We start from the raw sequence: 27,702 nt of genomic DNA, 5'->3' as shown, positions 1-27,702 counted from the left end.
ATTCAATATTGGCTATAATTGCCTGTAAGAAAGTGAGGAACTCTGTTTCGTTGATATGTGAGCTTCCCCACAATCATTATTTGAGTAGAGTTTTAAACTATAATTCAACTTCTGGTTGCTAGTTGCAATTGCAGAGATATTGATGCATGTTTTCTCCACCCTCATCCCCACAATGTGATCAGTAAATAGCTAGCTATTGGCTGCTAAATAACATGATACTTTATACCAGTTCTATAGTATTTTATTTCTGCTGTTCCTCACCATCTCTCTCTTTCTCTTCTTTCTTTCTCTTCATATTTCAACCCCTCTATCTATCTTTCTTTTCCTTTTTTTTTTCTTTCATTCTAACATTCCCATCTCCAAACACAGATCAAAGGGCTTAGTACTGCTAGTGCAAGCTACTACAGCAGTAACAGCACAACATAAATGTAAGATCTACAGCTGTCACAAAAGGAAAATTATCATAAAAGTGAGTAAACACAAGGAGTCCTTTAACATATTTAATTCATTCTAAAGTAAGCACTTTAAAACCAAATTGTGAATATTCTTTTAAAAATATAAACTATTTTACTTTGAAATGATAACAAAATCCAAGGGTTATGCAAATAATGGAAAGAAAAAATTCCAATATATATTTATGTACTGTAAAAGAAAACTGTGTTAACACATTGTTATATGTCTGGTAAAAATAATATTTTGTATCATTGCATTATTAGTCGGATTCATATGCTTTTTTTTTTCATTTCTGAAAGTATGATCTGCGATATATTTTATTAGTTTATAACTTCTCAAAGAATTCATATTCAATTAGGTATCTTCCTACAGTTTTGATCAAACCCACAGTTAACTTGACCTATACTGATGTGTGTGTATTTGATCTATACTCATATTTCCATTTGACATAACCTTATACACACATACGCACATGTGTGTATGTATATATATATATATAAATATACACATATATGTTTATATATATATATTCAATATATACATAATATATGTAATAAATAATTATATATATATATATATATATACTTACACACACATATATATATATATATATATATATATATATATATATATATATATACATATATATGTTATTTGCAAAATATGTTAATTCTGTATTTAATGCATATAATATATATATTAATATAGAATATATGTATTTATCTATAATAGATATTACATAATATGTATCATATGAATGATATCTATTATATAATATACATATATTTTGTATGTTATATATAATATTTAGAATATATAATTTATATATTATATATATAATATATATTGCATATATTTTTATATTATATATATGTATGTATATATATATATGTGTGTGTGTATATATATATATAAATATATTTGTGTGTGTATGTATATATATATATATATATATATATATATATATATATATATATATATATATATATATATATATGTATATATATGTAAAGATACATACATATATACATATATATATAGTTAATAACCTAAAACAAACCACTCCTTTATTACCATTTCATGACTTGATCTTTCCTTCCTTGTATTTTTAAAAGTATTTTTATCTGTTTTAATCAAAGTTTATGAGGTTTGTCTATCTTTGAAACTAATATACCAATTTTATACACTTTTTAACATTGTTGAATGATGTAAACATTGTTTAGCTGATATTGTGTAGTGTATTAGAAACTCTTAGAATTCTAGGTGTTGGAAAATGGTTAAAAAAATACAAAACAAGCAAAAGTTTAATGTTATTGAGAAACCCACCATAAAACAATTACTCTTATTTTCAGTAATCTGCTAAGATTATTAAAGCTATGATGTATTAAAAGAAAGAATGTAATATCTATTTTTTAATATGATTGCTATGTGAACTCGTAAATGAAACCTGTCCACAAAATAATTAATGTAACCTTTTCAATTTCTGATCGTGAAGAACAATCCAGTATAAGAGATACTGAGCCAATTAAAAGAGAAAAAAAAAAAGAAAAAAAAGAAAAATAACAGTAACAAAAACATGTGGAGTTAACTGCTGTTTAAGATAAAAATTACATAAAGAATATTAAATTCAATTTTATCAATTCTGTCCAATAAAAAATAAAATGGAAAATTTTAAGAAATTAAAAAAAATGTAAAGCAATAAAAAAATTGTTTTCTTAGTATTTTTGCCAGTTATTCTCTCTTCCAGTGAACATGAAACTACCAGCAGAACACTGGGGAAATTTTCAGTGTCACCAAAGACAAAAATAAAATGAATTAAGGAATCTGTCAACCACTGTTGTGATGTGTAAAGATATATAGGTATATATATTTGCAATATAAATATAGAATGTAATAGCCATTCACTTCAAAATATCATTAACTTCTCTTCCTTGTGATGTTATTAACTGGAAAAGATATACAAATATTCCGTATTCTTCCTCGAACTGAATAATTTGCAATTGTTATTAGTTTCATTTGCTACTATAACAACTTCCTCTGTTCATAGCATTTGTTTAACTAGTAATACAGGTGACTGGGCAGGCAAAAACACTTAAGTCAGTTTATAGCTAAGGTTTGTTTATTCATTTATGTTTTTTTTGTCAATATTTAACAACTTGAATTCAAAAATCAAAGGAATTTAGTTGAAATTATGTTTGCACTTTTCTGTACAATATTGCTATATGTATATAGCTACTGTTTGAGTGTTGATTTTACATACCACATTAAGGAAGGAAATATGCCAAGTTCATATATTGGAGACATTGCAGTTGACACACATATGATAGAAAAGATTAAATCTGAGGAACGCCATTTAATCAGATTCAATCAGCTACAAAAAGACAAAGAAAATGCCTCGCAATTGTTTAATATTTCAGAAGATGGGAAATTCTATGTAATCCAAACTCTAGATGCAGAAACACTTTGTAAATATAAAAAAATGTGTTTCAGAATGGTAGATGTTGCCATGCAGAAGAGAGAAATATTTGTTCGAATTTTAGAGATCAAAGTAGTTGTGGAAGACATCAATGATCATCAACCTGTGTTTCCAGTAAAACAAATAACTCTTGAGTTTTCTGAAGGGGATAAAAAAGGAACTACTTTATCAATTCCAAATGCCATTGATGAAGACATCAGTGAAGAAAATTCCAGGATAACATATAAATTATTGTCTAACAATAAGGTGCCTTTCATAATGGTTGTTTCTGAAAGAGTAGATGGTTCATATTCAGTTGGAATAACTTTAGAAACTGAATTAGATAGAGAAATTAAAGATCATTATTATTTTCAAATAATTGCTAAGGATGGAGGAAAGCCATCTAAACATGGTATCTTAAAAGTTTATGTATCTGTCTTAGACATAAATGATAATTTGCCACTTTTTTCTCAAGATGTTTATAATATATCTATTAATTGCAAATATAAAGTAAATAAAGCTGTAATGGATTTAGATGCAGAGGATCTTGACACTGGTGAAAATGGTAAGGTTATGTATCACTTCAGCTCAAAGACTTCAGAAATGACAAAATCACATTTTCAGTTAAATGAAATAACTGGGGAAATATTTCTTTGTGAAAATTTCCTTTTCAAGAAGCGTCAAACATATGAATTGTACGTTGAAGCTACAGATGGAGGAAACCCTCCTCTGTCTTCTATCGCTATGATACTTGTCAATGTTGTCAACCAGCGAAATAATCCTCCCATTATTGATATGAATTTCGTTTCCAAATCTTCTAACAATATGGCGACCATATTAGAAAATACTAAAATTGGTAGTTTTATTGCATATGTAAAGATTTCTGATACTGATACTGGACAAAATGGAAAAGTTACCTGCACTCTCCAGCATGATAAATTTCAGCTTCAAAATCTAGGTGAGAAAAAATACAAAGTGGTTTTGAAAAGTTTTGCTGATAAGGAAAAAGAAAGTCATATTACTTTTAAAGTGATTTGTGAAGACAATGGGTTTCCACGTTTGAGAACAGAGAAAGAGTTCTCTGTTTTAGTAACTGATATTAATGATGTAATACCACAGTTTAACAAAGAAACCTACAAATTCTTGATATACGAGAATGAAGAATCTAATTTTCCAGTAGGATTTGTCAATGCAACTGACCCAGATATGGGACTAGGTGGACAGTTAACATTTTCCTTGTTTTCAAAAAATAATGTTGCTCTTCCCTTTCAAATAACAAACTATGGATTTATATCAACTACAGAATCACTTGACCGTGAACAAAAAGATATATACATCTTTCAGGTTTTAGTTAAAGATAGTGGGACTCCAAGACTAAATAATACTGTTGATGTTATTGTTGAAGTTATGGATAAAAATGATAATGCTCCATATTTTACTTTCCCTAGTGTTAATCCTTTCAGTCTAGATATCTATTTCCAGCCCCAAAATAACAATGATGTCACTAAGTTAAAAGCATATGACAAAGACAGTAAAGAGAATGCGTTTCTCAAATATGAAATATTAGAAGGGAATGAGAAAGAATTATTCACAATGAACTGTTATACAGGGGTATTATCTTTTTCCCGAAATGTTTATCAGAATGAGGCAGGAGTGTATAATCTTCTATTTGTTGTCAAAGACAATGGGATTCCAATTCTCTCTACAACCACTTCTCTATCTTTAACTCTAGTTGCTAGCAATCATACATTCCCCTTGTTGACAATAGCAACCAATGAGTTAGATTTCAAAATTCAAATGAATTTATTTCTCATGATCATAGCAGCAGCGGTGTCAGGTTCTGTAATAATGGTGATTTCAATAACAATATGTGTTGTAAAGAAAACCAACAAGATAAAGACTTCTAGTAAACAGAGAATCAATCCTTCAGACAAAATCTTCAGTGTTGATAGAGAAACACAAAATACTTCTGAACAAATATCTTATAATCCTCCATTGCTCAGAGAAAACACTCAACAAAACAGCTTACTCCAACTTCAAGAGGAGAAAGGGCAACATTTATCCAATTATAAAGTGACACTGAATGGAACAAATTTAAATAGCAGAATTCCATACCAAGCAACTAGCAAGGAAATACACCAGGTAAGATTTATATTTTTTTCTTTTTACTTTGTTAATTACATATAATTAGTCATTTCAGCTTTTTGACATGTACTTTTGTATTGTAAATAATGGATTCTGGTCTCTCATTGTGGCAGATTAAACAGTTATAATTGGCTATAGATATCCAAAAGCATAATCTCTTATTTTTGCTGTTGTGTATCTTTAGGAAAGGTCTTAAGTAGTTGTAACTAGAGTACTAAAAGGAAAAAATGATTCATTAAATGACAGCAATTTACTGGACAACAGCAGTGTGTTATAGTTCTGAGATTGAACAATGCAATAGTATAGCCAGAGTACCATCTTGAAACACTTGATTTTTTTGTCATTTCCTAACTTTGGCAAATATCAATTGATTTGAGCAAAATGACTCTCTTTATATAAAAACACTAAAAAATCTTCCTAGTTGATTAGTTACATTTTCACCTAATTAACAATTTTAAACAAAACTCAGTGCTAGAAAAATTCAGTCTGTAACATGTTCATCTGTTCAATAAATGTGATTAAATACACTTTTCTGAGACTATAGAAAATTATTTCCAATCAGATTATTTTGCTTACTGTTCTTATAGGTCATTCAGTTATTGAAACACTGACAAAATGTATTCGATAAGAGAGCATCTATAGGGTTGATTCACTTAACATGTAAGAAACAGCAATCAAAGTTCTCTCAAATTAAACAGCAATTAAAGTTTTCTCAAACTCTATTGTTTTTATTAAAATAAACACTTAAGATAACGTAGACAATAACAGACCAAAAATAAAACTTAATGGTTTTATCTGGAATACCTTTTTATCAGAGGATCACAGACCCCTGCAAAGATATCTTGTAATCCTCTACTTGTCACAGAAGACACTGTGTAAAACAACTTAACTCCAACTACAAGAGGATAAAGGTGTAGTTAGACCACAGACCTCTTTGAGAAGATGCCTGTGATCTTACCCAAGGTGTACATTGGTTACACTAAATGGAATTCCTAACTGCTTTTTTTCTGCATACCAAGCAAGCAACTTCCCAGTTAGCTATAGAGTACTATCTTCTTTCCTGATAACAAAAATTGTCATTCTTATTAGATCTACTTTCAAGCCTCTCAGTTCTAGGTTTTGCTCCTATATTTGAAATTGTTCTTCTTCTAGTAATACTTCTATGTCTTTTCTCAACCTCATTAACTGCAACTACACCACTATCATTTAGTATAAATTTCTTCTCATCAACGTCTTGATTCTCTTTAGTATGATGCCTTACAATCAGAAGCATTTTGCCTAACTGACTCTCTCTCTCTCTTTCTCACTACAAACCTCTTACTTTCAGTTTCCTCCTGTTCTACATATACATGACCTCTAGTATCACTTCTCATAATCAAATACTGCTCCTTATTTCTCATTTCCTTCCAATCTTTCCAGACCTTCTCTCAGCTTCAATGGCTCCAACTGCTATACATTCCACCACTGCACCACCTTTTATCTGTCTGGAACTATACTCTATCCACATGTTTAGTCTATGGTTATGTCACTAAAATTCCCAGTTATATAGGAATATTTTATTTTCCAATCTCTATTCCCTCCACCTAATGTTAATACATGTCAGCTTGAACCTCTTTTCATACATGTCAACTAGATCTCTTGTAAAATGTAACTTCTTTGAACTCACATTTGATAAGAGATTTATAGGTTTTTATTCTCCTTCCTCAGATTGTCCTATGTCTCAGTGTTCATTTAACATTTATCTTGAGTGGCCGTTGGTCACTAGTCTTTGTTGAGTGATACATTCTACATTGAGGAAGGACTTAGTATTCACAACTTGTTGCCCATCCTATTTTTTGGTAACTAAGAAATCTATATGCTTTGCATATTCACTTTACTAACAGATAATCAAGAAGCTGACTGGGCTCCTGAAATTACTTGATTCCTCATTACTTCATGTAAGCAAATCTTTCATATATGCTGAAGTATACATTAAAGTAACAGACTCTGTCTACCAAATTCGCTTGCAAGGTATTGGTCAATTGAGGCCATAGTAGAAAACACTTGCCCAAGGTGGCATGCAGAAAGACTGAACCTGTAACTAAGTGTTTGCAAAGCAGGCTTCTTAACCACATAGCCATGCCTACTGTCTTTGATATTTTTGCTGTAAATAATGTATGTGCACTTAAATAATGGATGCTTTATATACATGAGCACTATATAAAATTTAAAATTTAATAGATTTAACCCAATTGACAACAATACACAAAAGACCATTTCAATTCATGTGTGTATGTATGTGTATGTGTGCGTGTGTGTGTGTGTATTACCATAATACAAATCCGTGTTCTGTAAAAGCCCAGTGGAAATTGTTAGTGACAGTGGAAGAGGAGATAACTTCAAAAGATCAATAATTTCTTAAATCAAATAATGCATAATATTCTGGTCAAAACTCTGTTTCTACACATCTAATTTACTCAAAGTTCTGCAAGCTCATTTAGATTGTATTATACTAAAGAACTCTAATGATCCAAAATTTATGTCCATAATTGTCCCTCACCTTCATTTATAGATCAGACTACCTTTTCACATGTAAATTAACTCAAGAAATTAATTCTTAATTTCTTGATAGAAACATCATCTAAATTATCTAAACTCAAGCTATTGACACATATAGGTTATTTTTATTATTGTTTTACTATTTATTATGCAAATTATTTTGGTCAAGATTATGCATGAATTCTTTTTACATCATAAGTAAAAATCTTTCTACTGACCTACAGGCTTGGTTTCAATTGTCTTATAATGATGTCAATCCAACTTTACCAACTAGGCTTATCAACTCCTTAAAATCTAGACATGGCATTCTCAGAAAAGTAATAGTTTCATGAATTGGTTGAACTCTCTTCAGGATTAAAAATAAATTCAATTTCTTATAATTTAGTATTTAAGACTACTACCTGTTCATCATCAAATCCCTTCTTATAGCTGCCCTTCAGTTAATTAAAACCACTACAAGTACCAAATGAATTAAATTGGATATCATGCATACTAGAAAATTTATTTGCAACAATACCATCTGGACAGAAAATATACAATGTAGTGCCATCCATCATGAGCATGGGAGTAACGGATTCTACCAAAGTTAGCAACCTTATCAATCTCTCTCTCTCTCTCTCTCTCTCTCTCTCTCACACACACTTTCTTTTTTTCTCGATCTCTTTACAGAAGTCTCTCTTTGAAGTTGGTGGTTAATATAAAAACAACAAATTGCTCCTGTTTAGAATTATCAACTTACAAACTACTAATCACTTCTGATAAATTCTCCATAATTTGTTTTAAAAAATTGGTTTTTCTCGCATAGTTGACATCTAATTAAATATAGAAAATTTCTGGGTGGTTACACAAGAATCAGATAATTATACTTATGCTTCTGATAAAAAAAATATGACACTAATATCTTCAGATAAACGGTACTGTTTGTGTGGGTAGAAATTCTATTTGGTGCATGCAGTACAAACTATGAACAAATATGAAGTACAGTGGAATTACAAGGTGGTTAACAGAGACAGTAGGTGTTGTTTGTGGTAGATGTAATAAGTGCAATAATTACTAAGAGTTTATGGGAAATAGATTTTCTGGAATGCCCAGGAGGATCCATAGAGGTATTAGGTAGTTTCTAGAAGATCTAATTAACAGTTGAGGTGGGGAATGTGCTGTTTCTGTCAACCAAATTCACTCACAAGGTATTAGTTGGCCAGGGGTTGTAGTAGAAGACACTTGCCCTAAGTGCTGCACAGTGGTACTTATTTAAGGTACCATGTAGTGAAACTGAACCCAAAACTATATGGTTGCAAAGCAAACTTTTTAACCATACAACCAGCATAATAAATTTTTTTTATTCTTGAATAATTTGAAGAATAACAGAAATTATTCTAAGAATAATTTGAAGAATAACAGAAGTTGGTGTTTCAGAACCTAAACTACTTGTTGTGTGAACAAATGCAATTCTTCCATGCTTTCAACCTTGTTCAGATCTGTACCTTGGAGAAGAAAATTCACTGAGTTATATCTCAACCTGATTACTGATTCAGATTAAATAAGTGTTTTAATGGATAATACCTTTCATGTTCCATCAAAGGTTTTTTGTGGATGGAGTTCTGGTTTTGGTGTGGGCACTGGCATCACATTATGTGATAACCATTGTCTTTTTCATTTTCTGTTGGGATGCAAACCCATTTTTCACCACCTTTAACAATGTCCTGCAGAAATGACAGGTTGTTATTCCTGGTTAGAAGACAGCTGCAAGACAAGACTCCTCTCAAATGAGGGAGATGTAGCATTGCAGGTTAGAAGACTACTGCAGAATCAAAATCTAATGAGATAAACAGCTGATAATATATATATATATATTTTAAAGGTTCTAAAATAAAGTTTGTATTTTCTGATAATACAAATAACCTGACTGAAGTTAATAACAATTTATAAATCATTGTGAGGAAGCCCATCATATATATCATAATCATCATCATTATAATCATCACTGATACCCCTTTTTCAAAGATAAAATATATTACAACCCTTCAAGTAAAAATATGAATCATAATAACAGATCTAGGAAAATAATATTAAAACAAATGTAGGCAAGGAATTCCTGTCTCTTTTAGATAAGCATTTTCCAATAAACCACAAATACAGGAAGATTTTTAAAGCACTCACTTAAAATATCATACAGCTGCTGCACTAATATGAAGAACATTATCACTCATAAAGAACACCAAAAGCCCACTCTCAGTTGCAACTGTCGAAACCCCAAAGCTTGCCCACTTGACTAGGTATGTATAAGAAACTGTGTCGTATATGTGGTAGAAATAACAACACTTCAAGATAATGAAACTGAATAGAAGAAATACATCAGGTTATATATAGATGTGTGTATTTTTCCCTTGTTAACAATTAACATAGAAATAATAGATTAATAGTTACCAGAGTAGCAAAAATCACACAAGTAAAAAGTAGTAACTCCTTGTTTTTAAAGGTAGAAACTCTGGGTTTGCGTGAAATATTTTGTATAATATATATAAATAAATAAATGGAGTTAAATGCAGGTGGTATTCAAATTCTTTTACTTCTGATGCGTTTCGAAGATATCACTGGTATATATATATATTAGGGTGTTCAGAAAGTAGTTGCATTTTTTCACCACTGTGAAATGTAAGTCAACCAATGATATCAGAGCCAAGATTGAATGGGTGAGAACTACATAGAAATAGTATATCATCTATTCTACTTGGTACTGTGTCATTCATAGTTATTTCAGTAATTAACCCCATGGAGGATAAGAACTTTATGAAACAACATATTCACCATTGCTTGCTGTATGAGTTTCTAAAGAAAAGTACCACTACAGAAGCAATGAAAAAACATTTGTGAAGTGTATCTGGATGCAGGGAAAGCTTATACATGTCAGTTGTAGTTTTAAAAGTTTAAAGATAGTAATTGTAACATATCTGACAAACCTTACTCTGGAAAATTACTCACTCTGAATGACAACCTTTTGAATGAAACTAATGTGTATGATCCACATCAAAGCACAAAAATGTAATGTCATGTTCAACAAGCCCCAAACATCTCAAGTATAAGTATATTGGGAAAACATGCAAAGAGGGAATTTGGGTTCCACATGAGCTTATGCTTGAGAGCCAAACATAATGTTCCACCATCTGCAGCAGTCTTCTAACCAGGAATAACAACCTGTCATTCCTGCAATGCATTGTTACAGGTGATGAAAAATGGGTTTTGTATTACAACATAAATGGAAAAGACAATGGTTATCACATAATGAGAGGCCAGTGCCAACACCAAAACCAGAACTCCAGCCACAAAAATTCTTGCTTTGCGTTTGGTAGAACATGAAAGGTAACATCCATTACAAGCTATTGAAACATGGAAGGACCATCAATGCAGATGTCTATTGCTAACAATTTGATCGTATAGATGAGAACTGACATTGAAAGTGGCCAGCTTGGTAAACAGAAATGGTGTTACTCTTCAGCATGACAATGCACAGCCACACTCTTCAAAACAAGCCCAAGAAAAAATAAGATCATTAGGATGGGAAGTTCTTCCACATCCTCCATACTCACCTGATTTAACACTAACAGATTTCCATTTGTCCCGATCACTAGAACATTTTATAAGAGACTAAAGATTGAGAAACAGAGAGGAATTTAAGAAGAGTTTTTCAGATATTTTTCAAGAAAAGAAATATGTTTCTTTGAATGTAGCATAAAAATGTTACTTTCCCATTTGGCTACATTCATTGAAAATGATGGTAATTACATTCTTGATAAATGTAGTTTAGATTTCTATTTATATTTTTTCTGATCAAATGCAATTACATTATGAACACCCTTATATATATATATATATATGTATATATTTATATATATATATATATTTGCTTCATTATAGAGAAGCCAAACTAAGGCCAAAATTCATCCATTGCTTTCATTTCCAAAACAAAGATTAGGTTCTTTTTACATAAAATAGTCTTTTCCAATTCAATTCTGTTTACAATCACCACTAAGTTTTTGCTTTCCACATCTGTCTTTGTAAAGGGAATTTTAATAAATTAAGAATTTTATAAGTAATACCTCACATAACCATATAACAGAGTAACATCAGCTGGTTTAATCCTCCATAGAATTTGCATTGGCACCAAAACCTTTTTAAGACTAGTCTAAATTTACTCTCCACTTACAAAATATTTAACAGGAAACTCTTAAAAGTTATCCACAGCTGTGTACAATTGTCCTTGTAACATTAAAAGCCTGATTTCTGGGATAAATAGAAGAAATTATTTGTAAGTTTTCTCTACATTTGTAAATTAATTTTTGTAAACTGCATGGCAACTATTTCAAGAAGCAATTAATGTCATATGAAAATGAACTTAGTAGACGAAATTGAATACACCTATTTAACCTTATTGAAACATTGTTAATAGCAGTTTTACACAATACATATATTTTTTAGATATCTCTACGATTAAAACAACCAAATATCTTTCACAAAATGTATGGTGGCTAAAAGATGAAGGTACAACATACGTAGTATACAAGAGTGAGTGAAAAAATTTCCCTAACCATATTTTGAAGCTTCTGACTCATGTTATCAATGTATCAGAGAAAAAAATAATTTTTATGTTGCCTGCAAACCTGTTTAAATTCATAAAATGAGCTAATTTTGAAATGTTATCACCAACACAACTTTACCCCATGAAACTTTATTCTACCTAGAGTCTAATTACACAAATTATACAAATTTTTTAAATTTCTCTTTTCAAACCTGAATTGTGTGTGAAAGACACCCCAGAGCTAAATGTTGTTCAAAGATAGTTCACAGAAGACTGAAAATTATTACTAAAACTCCTTGCTTCTCAATGTTTTTTCCTCAACACTGATGAAAGTACATGCATCTGAGAAATGAATCTTTTGAAAATTTCTACTCTACTCTACTTTACTACATTTTATTTATTTATTTAAACACCTAATCATCTGTCTTCTCTGTACTGTAAATACAAATATTATTCTTATTTTTTACCATTCCTTTATCTTTTCTTTTTTCCTTTCTTTTATTTTGTACTTCTCTCTTTTCTTCTCTATATTTCTTGCTATTTCTACATTCTTTAAACCAACCTTCTCTTTGAGGTGTTGCACAAATGTATTCTACAGGAGAACGATGACCATCAAAAGTCTGAGCACCCTTGTTTTCCTCATAACTAGAAAATGACATAGAATTTGTATTCTTTTAATGGTATTTTATAGTTTTTAAGCAATGATCAATTTCTTTTCACTGTACTCACAGTATATATATTTCTCTTTCACTTATAATTTTCTTCTTCCGTTGCTTTGCCTTCCTTCATCAGTCAAGCATACATTTATAAATGTCATCATCAGTATCATTGTCGTTGTCATCAAAGCTGTACCATACACTTTTCCATGCTTGAATGGGTCAGAGAGAATTAATTTTATGTAGGCAAATTTCCTGTCACAAATTCTCACGTTTCAAAGTGAGCTATTATTTTACCCATAGTGGGACGTGTTTCCCCTTAAGACTGGAAATGAATGACATTGCTTGTATGACAATAACACTTATTTACTACTATCAAGTGGTGTCAAGACGAGGAGACACACATACTCACTCTCACGTATGTATGCCACACCATAGTCAACTGCTACAAAGGTAAAGGTGATGACTTAGACAGAAATAATTACAGAGGTATCAAATTTTTGAATCAGGTGATGAAAGTCACAGAGAGGGTCATATCCCAACTAATTAGGGAGAGAGTTAATCTAGACGAGATGCAGTTTAGTTTTGTGTCACTGATGATTTATTTCTGGTAAGGCAGATGCAGGAGAAACACCTAGCCAAAGATAGACCTCTGTACTTGGCTTTTGTTGACACGGAGAAAGCCTTTAATAGGATCCCCTTATCCCTTATCAGGTGGAAACTATAAAGTGGTAACGAGAGATAGACAAGTGGTTGGTGAGAGCTGTACAAGCTATGTACAGGGATGTTGTCAGTAAGATGAGGGTTGGCAACGAGTATAGCAAAGATTTGTGGGTAGAAGTAGGGGTTCACCAAGGATCAGTCCCCAGCCCCTTCTTGTTTATCATCGTCCTCTGGACAATAAAGGAGGAATTTAAGACAAGCTACCCTTGGGAGCTCCTCTATGCTGATGACCTTGTTCTTATAACTGAATCACTACCAGAACTAGAGAAGAAGTTTCAGGTGTAGAAGCAAGGTCTAGAATTGAAGGGCCTTAGAGTTAACCAAGCGAAAACCAAAGTCTTAGCAAGTAGGAAAGCAGACAAATCACAAATACCCTCAGGTAAATGGCCCTGCTTGATTTGTAAGAAAGGTGTAGGTAGAAATTCCATAAGATGTACCCAGTGCAAGAAATGGGTACATAAGAGGTGCAGCAATATTAGAAGAAGGTTAACAAGATAACTAGTTTTTGTGTGTGGAAGGTGCACAGCTACAATTAACACTAAAAATGTGCAGAAAACAGGATCCATCAAATGCCAGAGGATAAAAACTTGAAGTAGTTGATAACTTACATTACCTAGGTGACCAAGTCAGTAGCAGGGATGCTAGAATACGAATAGGTTTGGAAAAGTTCAGAGAGCTCTTACTCTGTTGGTAATAAAGGGCCTTTCCGTCAGACTGCATATATATATATATATATATATATATATATATATATATATATATATATATATATATATATATATATATATATATCAGTGGCGTGCGATGACTTCCGGGGTTGGGCATGCAATGAATTTCTCCACACACCCCCCGGCAATTTTTCAGTAAAACAATTTTCGTATTCCTTGTATTTACATATAGGAGATTCTAAATATGCAATCACCGCCGTATGACCTAGAATAAGTAGGGAATAAAAAATGGCTCTGTAGAGATAAGCCTGAAATAAGTGGTATTGCTTATATTTTTCTCTCTTTTCGAAACGTCAGTACTTTCCCATCCTCACTCTCCCTTAAAAAAAGTCTAAAAATCATAAGTGAAATGGAATAAAGATGAGATTGGATTCTGTTAATATTTTTGCATATTCGGAATCTCTGTTAAAGGTAGGAATTAGAAAAAAACAAATTTTTCACAAAATTTCGTTTTTCGAAGGGGTGCGATTCTGCATTAACCCCTATACCTATTGGTTCAGCTGAATCAATTTGAAATGATTTAATAAAGAGAACACATTTAGTTACATTATATGACCATGGTTTTAGATAGTTACGCTCTCGAAGACAAGTCAGGTGCTTTATCATGCTACTTGTCAATTCCATGAAAATTATTGATACTCAAACAGACTGTTCTGAGACTTACTGAACTCCGTATATTAAAATACTATGTCTCACGCTTTGGTTGACATTCCGTCGCTTACGACGTCGAGGGTTCCAGTTGATCTGATCAACGGAACAGCCTGCTCGTGAAATTAACGTGCAAGTGGCTGAGCACTCCACAGGCACGTGTACCTTTAACGTAGTTCTCGGGGATATTCAGCATGACACAGTGTGACAAGGCTGACCCTTTGAATTACAGGCATAACAGAAACAGGAAGTAAGAATGAGAGAAAGTCGCGGTGAAAGAGTACAGCAGGGTTCGCTACCATCCCCTGCCGGAGCCTCGTGGAGCTTTTAGGTGTTTTCGCTAAATAAACACTCACAATGCCCGGTCTGGGAATTGAAACCGTGATCCTAAGACCGCGAGTCCGCTGCCCTAACCACTGGGCCATTGCACCTTCACATGCTTCACGCACACACATTGAAAATACACGCATATACGTGAATATACACACAATGAAAGACAGTGAAAATTCAACATTGTAAAAAGCTTCCCCCATAAAAAAAAAGTATTGTGGCAGAAGTCAACATTGCTGAGATTGAAACAAGACACTCATTTACGGCCGTAAATAGACTGCACCCAGCAGCACAGAAAGGAAAGCCTATTTAGGTTAGGTGTGACGAAGAAGTCGAACCATTCCTCCTGCGAAACAATACTGATGTAAGAAGGTCGAACCTTACGTTATAACAAACACTAACCAAAACCTGCAATATATGCCCTTTAATATATTAAGTTCTTTTTAATGTTCTAAAATGTTATTTATCTAATTTCTAAATTAATTCAATTCTTCGATCTTTCTGGGCAAATATATCTTTCATAGAAATCTCTTTTTATCAATTGTTGTAATAAATCTTTTTCAATTGACATTAGTGCTAACCCAGATAGTTTTCTTTCTCCTGTTGAATTTCTTTGGTATGTTTTGATTCACTTAATGCAGAAAAGGATCGCTCTACAGAAGCAGTGATAGACGGAATTGTCAAAATCAACTTGCACAAATTGAAGAGTTCTGGCATAGCTTCAACAAGGTCACTGCTGTAAATGTAATTCATTAAATGACTTACACTTATCATTTTAAAATCTTTCATTGAATACATCACATTGAGCTCACTTTGTAATCATATTACATAAAAAAATCTGCCATAAGTCATTTTTAAAGAATCTAAAGTGTTCACAGGAAATTGTTTGCAATACTCATCAACTTTGTTGAAATTCAAAGTTTCATGAATTATAAAAACATCGATCAATCGTTGCAGAATGGATCTGTTTCGTCTAACTTTCTCATTATGATGTTGTATACTTTGATTTTTACATGCATCTTATTGTAAGTCTATGCGAACATTCCCGAATATTTTAAGATCTATCAAAGATTTTATATGCCTTTGAGAACGCTCGTGCTTTAGCATAGCCATATGTAAATTGTTTAAATCATCATAGCCTTTATCATTCTAAACATTCTTTTCTAAGCAAAAAAGTAAACAAGGCCAACAGAATTATTTATTAATTGTAGCACTTCCAGTTAACCATTTTTTCTTTTCATACAAATTAATCTGAAATTGTCTCGTGAATTTCTTGTTGTAGCTTCGCAAATTAAGTAAATTCGGTGTTGGTCTCCCACCGTTTATAATTAATTGTTTTCCATCGAAGTCTCTTTTCGAAAAACTATTTCTCAAAATATCGTTTATAACACTCATTTCGAAAAAGGCTACTTTTATATAAGAACACACGTGTAAGCGTCTGAGTAAATTGTAAGTCAATTTCAACAAAATGCAAAAATAACGTTAGTCAAATTAATTTAAAATTAATTAGCTACTTCTGAAATAAGAAATATAATATAGATAATATTTTTTGTTTTCAGAACACTCCAAAAATATAATAGTGCAAACAGATGTTTTGGATTTTAAAAAATTCAAACTTACCGCCAGGTTATTTCGACATTTCAGCTAGCTAACTCAGGAATTATGGGATTGCATTTGTTCGGGTCAGAAAGTGGAACGAGGTTAGCAACAATTCTACATAAACAAAGAGAGAGAGAGGGGGGGTCATGTGGTCTTCTCAAAGCAGACGTACGAGTCACTGAGAGAGGGGAAGGAGAGTCAGAATATTTCGAAAACATCTGAACGGATTTTCTTTGAAACAAAAGTAACTATTTTATCTAATTTTCCGATGATATGGATAAAAAATCAATGGACATGCAGCGCATACCTTACATGCCTGAGAGTACATGTCCCTGATATATATATATATACACACACACAAAAATAAGAGGAATGACTAGCAAAAGTGGATTCCTATATGCTAGAAATAGATGCCGAATCATCTAACCACGAAAAATATGTTCTCAGTAAAATTTATCGACACAACCGGTAAATTAGCTGCAAAAATTCACCAACTGCAGAGCCACCTCCAGACCTGCCGTTGGTGAATTTTTGCAGCTAATTTACCGGTTGTGTCGATAAATTTTACTGAGAACATATTTTTCGTGGTTAGATGATTCGGCATCTATTTCTAACATATAGGAATCCACTTTCGCTGGTCAATCCTCTTATTTTTGTATGTAATATAATTTTAATCTTCGGATTTTTTTTATATGCTAGACCACTGGTTTTAATTGATTAATATCAATTTCTACCCTTATTAATAAATATGTATGTATATATATATATATATATATATATATATATATATATATATATATATGCATGTATTAAATAAATTAATTATGCTTACAAGACTAGTACTTTTTCATTCTTAACAAGAAACATTAATACTCCTGTAAGAGTCATTAATTTAATAGATGAAAATTATATTTCCACTTTAAGCATTAAGAACTTTCCCTTAAATTGGAGTTTTTCTGCTATAAATAGAAACAGATAAAATAATAATATAAACACACATGCATTCAATACTATACTCTTATACAAGCATACTTATGAATACACACATTTATGTTAATGTGTGTGTTAATTTTTACATCATTATTCTAAAGCTATTTTATCAAATAACAACAGAATACTTACACAATACTAGGGGGAAAGTAAAATTTATTATTAAATTATGTTTGACCGGAAACTTCAAGTTTCATCTAACAATGAAACTTGAAGTCCCAATCAAAACTAATTCAGTGTGTGTGTGTGAATGTATATACATATGTATTCATAAAAAATAGATGTGTGCATATGAGCATGAATGTGAATGAGTGTAATATAATAAAATTAAGTATTTATAATGTTCTTTTTCTAAATTGTAATCCATTTACTAATAATTTAATATCAAAACAGCTTCTTTTCTGTGATATTTTCTTCATATTTCTAATTATAACTTTTCAAATGTTTTGTGAAGCTGTACACTTTCATGAGACTTTTTGTGGGAATGGTATAGTGAATATGTAGATTGAAACAAAATTATAGAAATAAAATGGTAATGGGTTTTAAGCAAAAGTAATCTATTGGTTTGACTGTTTATTTAGAAGGCACAATATCTAACATCTAAAATGAGCAGGATTCTGCACCATTTACTTGCTCAGTCATTTCCTTTGGAACATTTCAACATTTTATGACATTCAGAATTCTTATTTCAATTCATATTTCTGGAGCCAAAGCTGCATTATCTATCATAAGAATACAGATGTAAGCTATCAGCAGAATTTATTATAATTCGAAGCATTGGCTCACTGAATAACTTGGAAGATAACCAAGAAATGAGAGAACAAGAAAGTAATTTTACTACAATAAAAATTGTTTCCAAATGATATGCAGATAAAAGTCACTGAAAGATCAAAATAATTTCAGTATTTTCCCAAAATTTGCTTCCAAATTTCCTTTAAGAATATGGCAATTTTTTTTTCCATATCTTCCATATGCTTAGTATTCTACTCTAATACAGAGAATGATTTTTCAAAATGTTTTCTTTCTTTATTGCTTTATTATGATTTATTTGATATTTACAAAAATATAAGAAAGTGATCAGCAAAAATTGAAGGAAAAAGACTCATTGTTGTTTGGAATTTGTTCATTAATTTTTTTTTTCTTTCACCGAGATGATCAACATTAACAGAAATTTTACTTTGACACAAATATATTTCTTGACATGACACTCTATACTAATTTCTCTATTTTTACACGCACCCTGTGCATTTAAAAAAAAATTTATTTTGATATTAATTCCTCATATATATGTGTGTGTTGTATTTATATATATAGTGTGTGTATATATATATATATATATATATATATATATTTATATTTATATCTATATAGATCTGTATGTATGTATTTTTCATATAGATATATGTTCAAAATGCTCACAGACCTGCCAGTCATAGAAAAAATAAAGAAGACTTTCAATGTAATTTTTACAATTACCGACAAATGACAGCAAAATCTCAGAATGACTGTGAATTCATTGAGAAAGTGGGATCACATTATGAAGAGCTATCAGGTAATTCAATGAAATTTATGTTTTGGTATTTGTGTAATGTAGACCTAAATACAGATGTTCTTTGCAAAGATGTGAGAAACTGATGCAGCAAATAAGGACCAGAAACTGATAAATATTTATCTTACATGAAAAATATTTGGTAGGTATCTCATATTGAACAGTAAATTCAACTCATGGCAATTTTTTAGTTTTTATTTGTCTTAGTAAATAATTTTGGATAATTAATTTATTTACCTCTTAGCCCTATATGTCATTGTGCTCCCAGTTCCTTTATAGGCTATGTCTACTACAAATATTGATTCTGTTTATGCGTAGATGCACATTTTTAACTAAATACATTGGCATAAAAAAATCAAACATAACAACAAATCAATGTCTGTTGAAAGATATGAAACACTTAGCTCTAAGCAAAAATGTCCACAATGGTAATTACATAGATATCATTTGTTTTCATTCATTTCTCAACCTTTTGAGTTGGTGAAAGAAAATCTATATAACAAAACAAATTGAAATGCTGGGGGTAAAAAAAAACAACTCATAACACATTCACAGATTCAGCACAGTGTTGTCTTTTTGGGATTGCTATTTCCCAGTACATTATAAATGTGCATTTGAATGATTAAATAGCTGGGTTATTGAAATAAAGGATCATGAACTCAGAACTAAGATTTTGGCATCAGTATTTGTGTATATATATATATATACATCAAAATCCAAAACCCAAACAAGTAAAATGACACTCCTCAATCCCAAAATATTACAGACACTGAAGTCAAATAATAAATGCTGCATTTAGTGTGTGTGTAAACTAGTGGTAGTATACTATCCTAAAGATAGCAGGTTGGCACAGATGTGAACTTACCTTTTACAATGCATGTAAATTAACTTTAAGAAACATACTTTGAAATTACCTCTCCCTTTTCTTTGAGTGTCACTAACAATGACTGCTAAGCAGTTAAGATTTGAATCACTTTCTGAAACAGAAAGGGAAATTTCAATTAAAGAGTTTTTTTTTGCACATGACATTCTGAATATCTCACTTTGAATTTCATTTATGGAGATTATTTAGTTTTTATTTTTGCACAGAAGAAGAGGATAAGTGGTAAAATACATAAAAATCAAGAGTTTAAATGATAAAGAAAGGGCTGGAAATTACTGATGCACATGATCATGCATTAACTTATTGTATTTAGATGATAAGATGTGTGTAAAGCTAAGTGCTTTAAGAATGTGAAAACCTGGGTAACCCTATGAACAAGCCATAACAAACATTGTCAAAATACTCTATTGCTCTATAAATTGGAGTGTACCTCTCTTTCAGGTTTATGATTTATGATCTACTGATGATATATATATATATAGTAAAGATTATTAGCCAGCATAAAGCGGCAGTCCTGGTTAGGATTAATGTTACAGTTATTTAACCCCAGGAAACATCGTCTCAAGCTGGCTATGCAACACACTGTCTGTGTACTTATATTTTCGAACAAGGGAGTTTAGTATCCCCACTCAGCACAAGCAATATCTGCGTACTGCAGTTTCTGGGTCATTTCCCTTTGTTAGCACAGAATAACTGCTTGGCTAGAGATGGCACTGCTAAATCTTTGTTCAAAATATATAATTTTCAAAGCGACACAGTCACTGATCTAATAAATAGAAAAATTATTACTTCTAAATCTCTTCACGAGAGACATTCAGTAACAATACTCTAGAGTAAAGATTATATGCCAGCATAATCTATTTTTTATTTATTAGATCAGTGACTGTGTCACTTTGAAAATTTTGTATTTTGAACAAAGATTTAGCAGTGCCATATCTAGCCAAGCAGTTATTCTGTACTGATGAAGAGAAATAACCCAGAAACTGTGGTATGCAGATCTTGCTTTGTGCTGAGTGGGAGTGCTAAGCTCCCTTGTTCGAAAATATAAGGACACAGATAGTGTGTCATATAGCCAATTGGAGATAATGTTTCCTGGGGCTAAGCAACAGTAACATTTGTCCTAATCAGGACTGCCACTTTATGTTGGCCAATAATCTTTACTCTAGTGTATAGTTACTGAATGTCTCTCGTTGAGAGATTTAGAAATAATAATTTTTCTAATTTTTCTATTTATATATGGAAAACTCAGACTGGTCTGAAATCATGTATTGCAAGAGCACATGAAAGAACATTTTCAATATTTGCAATATATTCTAAAATAATCCATTCAACGAACAAGTTTAGTGTCGTTATAAAAAGGAATTAAGGTGGTGAGCTGGCAGAACTGTTAGCATACCAGGCGAAATGCATAACTGCATTTCCTCTGTCTTTACGTCATGAGTTCAAATTCTGCCAAGGTTGACTTTGCCTTTCATCCTTTCTGGGTTGATAAATTAAGTACTAGTGAAACACTGGGCTCCCCTCCCACAAAATGTCAGGCGTTATGCCTTTAGTAGGTAAGATTATAAAAAGGAATTATTTCAGTGTTATTTCATTAAAAAAAAAATTAACAATTATTCTTTGTATCTGATATTGAAGTAGTTGAAAGTAAAAATTTAATTGGATATAAATTTTAAGATGAAAGCAAATCTAATTATTTCTTGTATTCTGATAACTGTAGTTAACCAGTTCAAGAGAATTTCAGACAACCAGGTCAATGGTTTGTATCCTACACATGCATTGCTCTGAGATCAGGCTGTGACACTTTAAATGCAATAGTGAGATCTGAAGAATAATATTTGATGTGCTTGTAAAATTTAAAAATTTGACCTGTCATGTAATATGAATTTTTCTTTGCATATACTGTGGGGTATTTTTTTATTATCTAGCAATGATTAACATTAAAAAAATCTTATTTGGAGCAAAACATTCAGTTTATATCTTGTTAATTCCTTTATTTTTATACAAACTCTTCATAATGGAAAGATAAATTCTATCATGTAGATGTACAAATTACATTTGTTTTTCAAATTTTCTGTTTTCAAATTCCCAGGTTTGTTCAATAAATTCCAGAAATGGTCATGGAGATTGTCTTCTCCTTAAACAGCTATATCCCCTTCTGTATTCTTATGTTGACATGATGATGTAGATGAATAAAATATATTTTGATACCTATTTGCAGTATCTCCATCACTGAGCAACATCTTTCCAGTTGAAATAGTTCATTCTGTAAATGTGTCCTTTGGAGCACAAGAAAGTTCCAAAGAAATTTGACATTAGCTTTGCATTTACAGTCTTAAGCAAATAATATATAAATCTCTCTTAGATACAATGCTAGTCTATCTCAGTACTAGTCTATCTCCCCAGAAGATCATTCTAGCCATTCTCAAGTTCAAATAGAACTGTGAATTATAGAATTAAATATTCTTCCTAATTACATATATGAAAAACCCAAACTGATTTGAACTCAGGACATGAGTTTATTGCCCATTACTTTGTCTACTTGTTAATGCTTCTTCTCTCAGCTTTCTTTTCTCCATTGCTAATCTCTACTAGTCACTACTAGAATCTATTGATACTGTTTTATCTAACTTATGCAGTCCATTTTCTTCTTATGACCACATCCCCTTAATTATTCATTATGCTTGACTACAACAGCAAATGCTTCTAATAATCAATCATATTGTTCACTTACACTTCTGTCCATCATCAATTCTTTTCACATTCAATATATCATTATTCACTTCTTTGTATTATATGATCTCTGCTTTCACTACCACACAGATGAATATCAGTTTATTTAGACTCTGTTTTATTTTTACATAAAGCAAATAGTTCTTTTAGACCTTGATTCTGTACTTCTCATTGACTCTTTTTGCTCATTAAGTAGTTTATATTACGTAAGTTACAAGTTACCTCCAGCAAAACATGATGATTAAAAGTAACTTATGCTTCAGCACTCACACTATGAGTTCTCTTAGGGCTTTTGTCAGACAGGTTTGACTACCTAAACAGGGTACAGTTAATATATTGTCGTTTAAATTACGCAACAATGAAATTAATACTGACATCTTATTTTATCAGATATATTTACCAAAATTACATAAAAATATCTCGAAATACTAAAGAGTAAATTTATTCAATAAAATCGCCATTGGCATCAACCACAACCTCCAAACGACTTCAGAACCTTCTGCAACTCTTCTGGATGGTCTCCTTGTTTAAGTTGGTGAATGCTGCCAAAATTCTTACCATCAGTTCATCTTTGGTCTTACAAGGAATTTTGTTGGTTTCTCGCTGAACTGCACCCCACACATAATAACCAAGGGGATTGTAGTCTGGGGATTTATGTGGCCAGATGTTAGGAATAATGTGGTAGCAGGAATTGTCTGACAGCCACTACCTCCTCCAGGCACTTGATGTATACCTCCGTGTTGAGTCAGAGGCCATGTGGTAAGATGAATGGAGGCATAATGTCACCATCATAAAAGATCACTCCAAACACCATGATGTTGACTGGATGTTTGATTTTATCACTCTTGGGATATGTTTTGGGGACATGACAAGGCAATAGTTGCTCTGTGTGTTTACTACCTGTTCGTATCAGACTTTCCAGTGTGAATGCCAAACAGTACAGTATGTCATTTCCAAATTTCCGGCAGAGTGAATTGTGCTGTTTTTCTCACAGACAGTGCCCAACAGACCCTACTATACTGTGTAGTTAACAAAATCAAAAACAAACAATGTGCATGTGCAAAATCAAAAGTATAAAACGGGGACAATTTATCCTTCACACCTGGTATCTGCATTTTGTATGTACAGGCTTTGGTCAACAACAGCGTCATGGAGGGGGAGACTTCCATATGGGTCTTCTCTCTCTACTCTACCGATATTGTCTAAGGAAAAGGTCACCATTTTAGGGCACATCAAGCCTTTCATTAATACCATTGCAGGCACTGAAGCATAAAGCTGGAGTAGACCCTGCAAGATATTTTTTTCAATCCACTTTACTAGATTGGAACTTTTTTTACTGACCCAAATGGATAAAAGGCAAAGATGACCTTGGCAGGATTTGAACTCGGTGTACAAAGAATCAGAACAATTGACACAATATATTCCATTCAATACTCTAATGATTACCAATAATGTACTAAAAATATCGAGCTCTTGTAAATTACTTCACTGTTGTAAACTCTTCACTTTCTAAATATTTTCATATGCATACTGATCTCTTTCTAACATACATATCATGCTTATTTGTCCAATGCCACTGAACTTAATTTTCGATGCAATTTTTCCATTTCCCTTTCATAATTCAAATCAATTTTGCAGTCCTCTGACTGATTCCTCAATGAAACTTAAGTTATTTGTGCATAAACAGTCTTTTATAAGAGCTTCATCTTTGCCTTTTCTATAGCAACTACAGTGATTTAACTCCATAGAGCTGGCTGAATACTTGCCCCTACCCATCATCACTGCCACACAGGTACTTACAGCTTACTTGTCTTTACTCCTTCTTTTACCCGTATTGTTCCCATCCCCTCAACTCAGGCACCAAACTAACCACTATGCACACACCTCCCTTCTCAGCACCTTGGTCTTGTGTAAGTCACTCTCTGCATATGGTTTTCCTGTCAACTTGTACCTGTTCAAGAGAAACATAAGCCACATCTGTCGCACAAGTCTCAGAGGAAATGTGAAGACTATGAGCACAGTTCCTTCCTCCAAACCAATTCAATGAGGTAAAAAGCAGAGAGTAATGAAAGAAATATCTCAGAGGACACCTACCTGAAATTTAAATTCACTGGAGTAATTATGGCTATTACTTCTAATTAATTATATGTAATCTCTTTCAACAATCTGACACGTCTGCTCTCAAACACTGTCCACCACCGACTGGCTGCTTGTGCTTTGCCAACCCCACATGCCCATCACAGCCCTTCTGGTGGGACCCACAAGCTCCACTTCCAACAGGACATGCATACTCCCTCACTTCCAGTCCTTCCCTACAACACAGCCTGGCTCATAATACCACTATTCTCATATAAGATATTAGACTAGGCTTGCTAGTTTCCTTACCTAGATCAGAGCTTTTTTATTCTGAATTTAAACACAATTAGAGTCAGCTCTATGCTTTATTTTTTGCTCAGAGTCATGAAAATGAGTTTAGATTCTTTTGACAACACCTAGCCATAAAAGTTGACTGCATATCCCTGTAAGAAAATAATGTTATTCTAAGTAAACTAGGGCTAAACGATGATCATTACTATGCTTTATAATATTGTCTTATGTTCATTTGATTAAACATTTACTATACTATATATTTAGTGTACAATATGGTGTATGTGTAGGAGATGTAACACTAAAAAATCTTTATGATACAGTTTGATTTTGGAAATATTTATAGTCCTCTTATTATCTTAATAATCACTACTAAAGTCAATGTTTGATTGTATTCTTCCTTTTTTCAAAGGTCTTCATCCTGACCAAAATGACTTCCAGCAAGCCTCAACAAGTCAGTCCCGAGTTTATGCTTATTCTGGCAGCAATTCTTCATATCAGACAGGAAATTTCAACACTACTGGACACACTAATGTTACTTCCTTACATGCACAGTCTTCAATTAGAACTAATAACCTTAGCACAACAATCCTCTCACACACATTACCAACAAAATGTGGCTTTTCTTCCTTTAGCAAGCCACTGCCTGCTTTACCAAAGACAGCATCAGACATCTAACTATTGCTTTGGTATTTGAAGATTTTTGCCATAGTCCTTATTCATTAAATACCAGTTACATTTCTAACAAATTAAGTTTCAAAATCTTGTTTTCTTCAAAAATTTTATTTAAAATTTTGCAAAGAAATTGCTAGAAGCTTATTAATTATCAGTGAAATATTTGTAAAAACCTTCTTCCTTTTCTTCACAGTCCTTCTTTGCAATATTTTTTAACTATCTTGGGAACACTTTTGGAAAGCCATAATTTACAAGTCTCTTACACTAACACTAAATTAGGAAACATTAGCCTAAAAATATTTTCTTTTTTAAAATAAAGAATCCATTATTCATATGGTTCAGATTTTGAATTTTATTGATTCAATGTTTGCTCTGAATTCAAGATAACTCTTCATTTCTTCACCAGGTATATAAATTTAAAAGCACATTCCCACAGATTTTGTACTTGTAGAAAGAAATATTCTAGTGGAGTTTCACAAATTTAAATATGTTTGTTTTTTTCACATCTAAATTTATTGTGTTTAAGAGTATTAAAATTTGTAAATACATTGATAAAAAAAAGAGGAATGTATGTGTAATATAACATAAATTCACAAAACTTGTGGGTGTTTTTTTATCTTTAGTTTCTTTACTACTCAAGATGTTTATTAGTTGTCTGTTGTCAAGCTTCTACCAATTAAATGCACAAGATCTTTTCCACTCATAATGAAAAATCCCAATGTGATGCCTTCTGAATATATATATATATATATATATATATATATATATATATATATATATATATATATATATATATATATATATATGTATGTGTGTGTGTGTGTGTGTGTGTGTGTGTGTGTTGCACATAACCTTAAAGTATATCTAGTATCTAAAAGGAATTTCCATACTTCCTCATACACTTAAAAATTTGTATGTGAGAATGTGCAATTAATTATTGATGGAGTTAGATTTTTTTGATGCTGCTGCTGCTGATAATGATGATATGATGGTGATGTTGATGATGCTGGCCACTGTCACCACTGCTGTCGATGCCACCACCACCACCACCATCACTACAACCCCTAAAACCACCACTTCAACCACTAAGAAAAGGTAAGTTTAAGAATGAAGGCCGGTGAGATGGAGAATATCTTTTAATTGAGGTAAAATATATAACTTTACCTGTAAAGGAGAAATAAGTAAAAAAAAAAAAAATGAAAGGCAAAAACTATTAACTAAGTAGAGAGCATTTATTACATGGGGTTGAAACATTAATGATTCAAGAAGCTTTCATATAAAATGTTTACTTTTCCAGAAGAGAATACAGGGAAGGGGTGATCAGAAAGAAAATAGCTCTAGTAACCCAGCAGCTCAGTAGTCTTATAGTTTGTGTATAGATAAAAAGTTGGGGGTCAGTGAAGAGGATGATAAAGGTGACAGCAACAAGAATGGCAAAGACAACAACATCAACAATATTGACAATGATAACAAATGTTGATTAAATTACTGGGCCCAAAATTTTTGGGGTGGAACCAGTCGATTAGATCAACTCCAGTACGCAACTGGTACTTAATTTATTGACCTTGAAAGGATGAAAGGCAAAGTCGATCTCAGTGGAATTTGAACTCAGAATGTAAAGACAGGCACACACACATTTTGCCCCACGTGCTAA

The 27,702-nt window shown here is 31.9% G+C and overlaps 1 protein-coding gene across 3 annotated transcripts; it reads left to right on the top strand.

Moving 5' to 3' along the window:
* Window positions 1–205: 205 nt before the first annotated feature.
* LOC106872385 (protocadherin beta-13) lies at window positions 206–26,646 on the top strand. Of its 3 annotated transcripts, XR_001409764.3 has the most exons (5): window positions 350–469; window positions 2,201–5,050; window positions 19,240–19,393; window positions 24,730–24,798; window positions 25,786–26,646. XR_001409764.3 is itself a non-coding variant. In XM_014919371.3 (4 exons), the coding sequence occupies exons 2-4, from the start codon at window positions 2,645–2,647 to the stop codon at window positions 26,049–26,051; spliced, it is 2,826 nt and encodes a 941-aa protein (XP_014774857.2). In that variant the 5' UTR covers window positions 206–469; window positions 2,201–2,644; the 3' UTR covers window positions 26,052–26,646. The 3 variants fall into 3 exon arrangements, 2 of the variants coding, with proteins under 2 accessions (XP_014774857.2, XP_089218834.1); XM_014919371.3 differs by lacking the exon at window positions 24,730–24,798 and having other exon boundaries at window positions 206–469; XM_089362708.1 differs by lacking the exons at window positions 350–469; window positions 19,240–19,393; window positions 24,730–24,798; window positions 25,786–26,646 and adding an exon at window positions 12,068–12,151 and having other exon boundaries at window positions 2,527–5,050.
* Window positions 26,647–27,702: the final 1,056 nt, after the last annotated feature.

The sequence above is a fragment of the Octopus bimaculoides genome, chromosome 14, assembly GCF_046866305.1.
Source record: "Octopus bimaculoides isolate indiv1 chromosome 14, ASM4686630v1, whole genome shotgun sequence".
Lineage (NCBI taxonomy): Eukaryota > Metazoa > Mollusca > Cephalopoda > Octopoda > Octopodidae > Octopus > Octopus bimaculoides.
The sequence above is the reverse complement of the archived record's forward strand: the minus strand, read 5'-3'. Positions and strand labels throughout refer to the sequence as shown.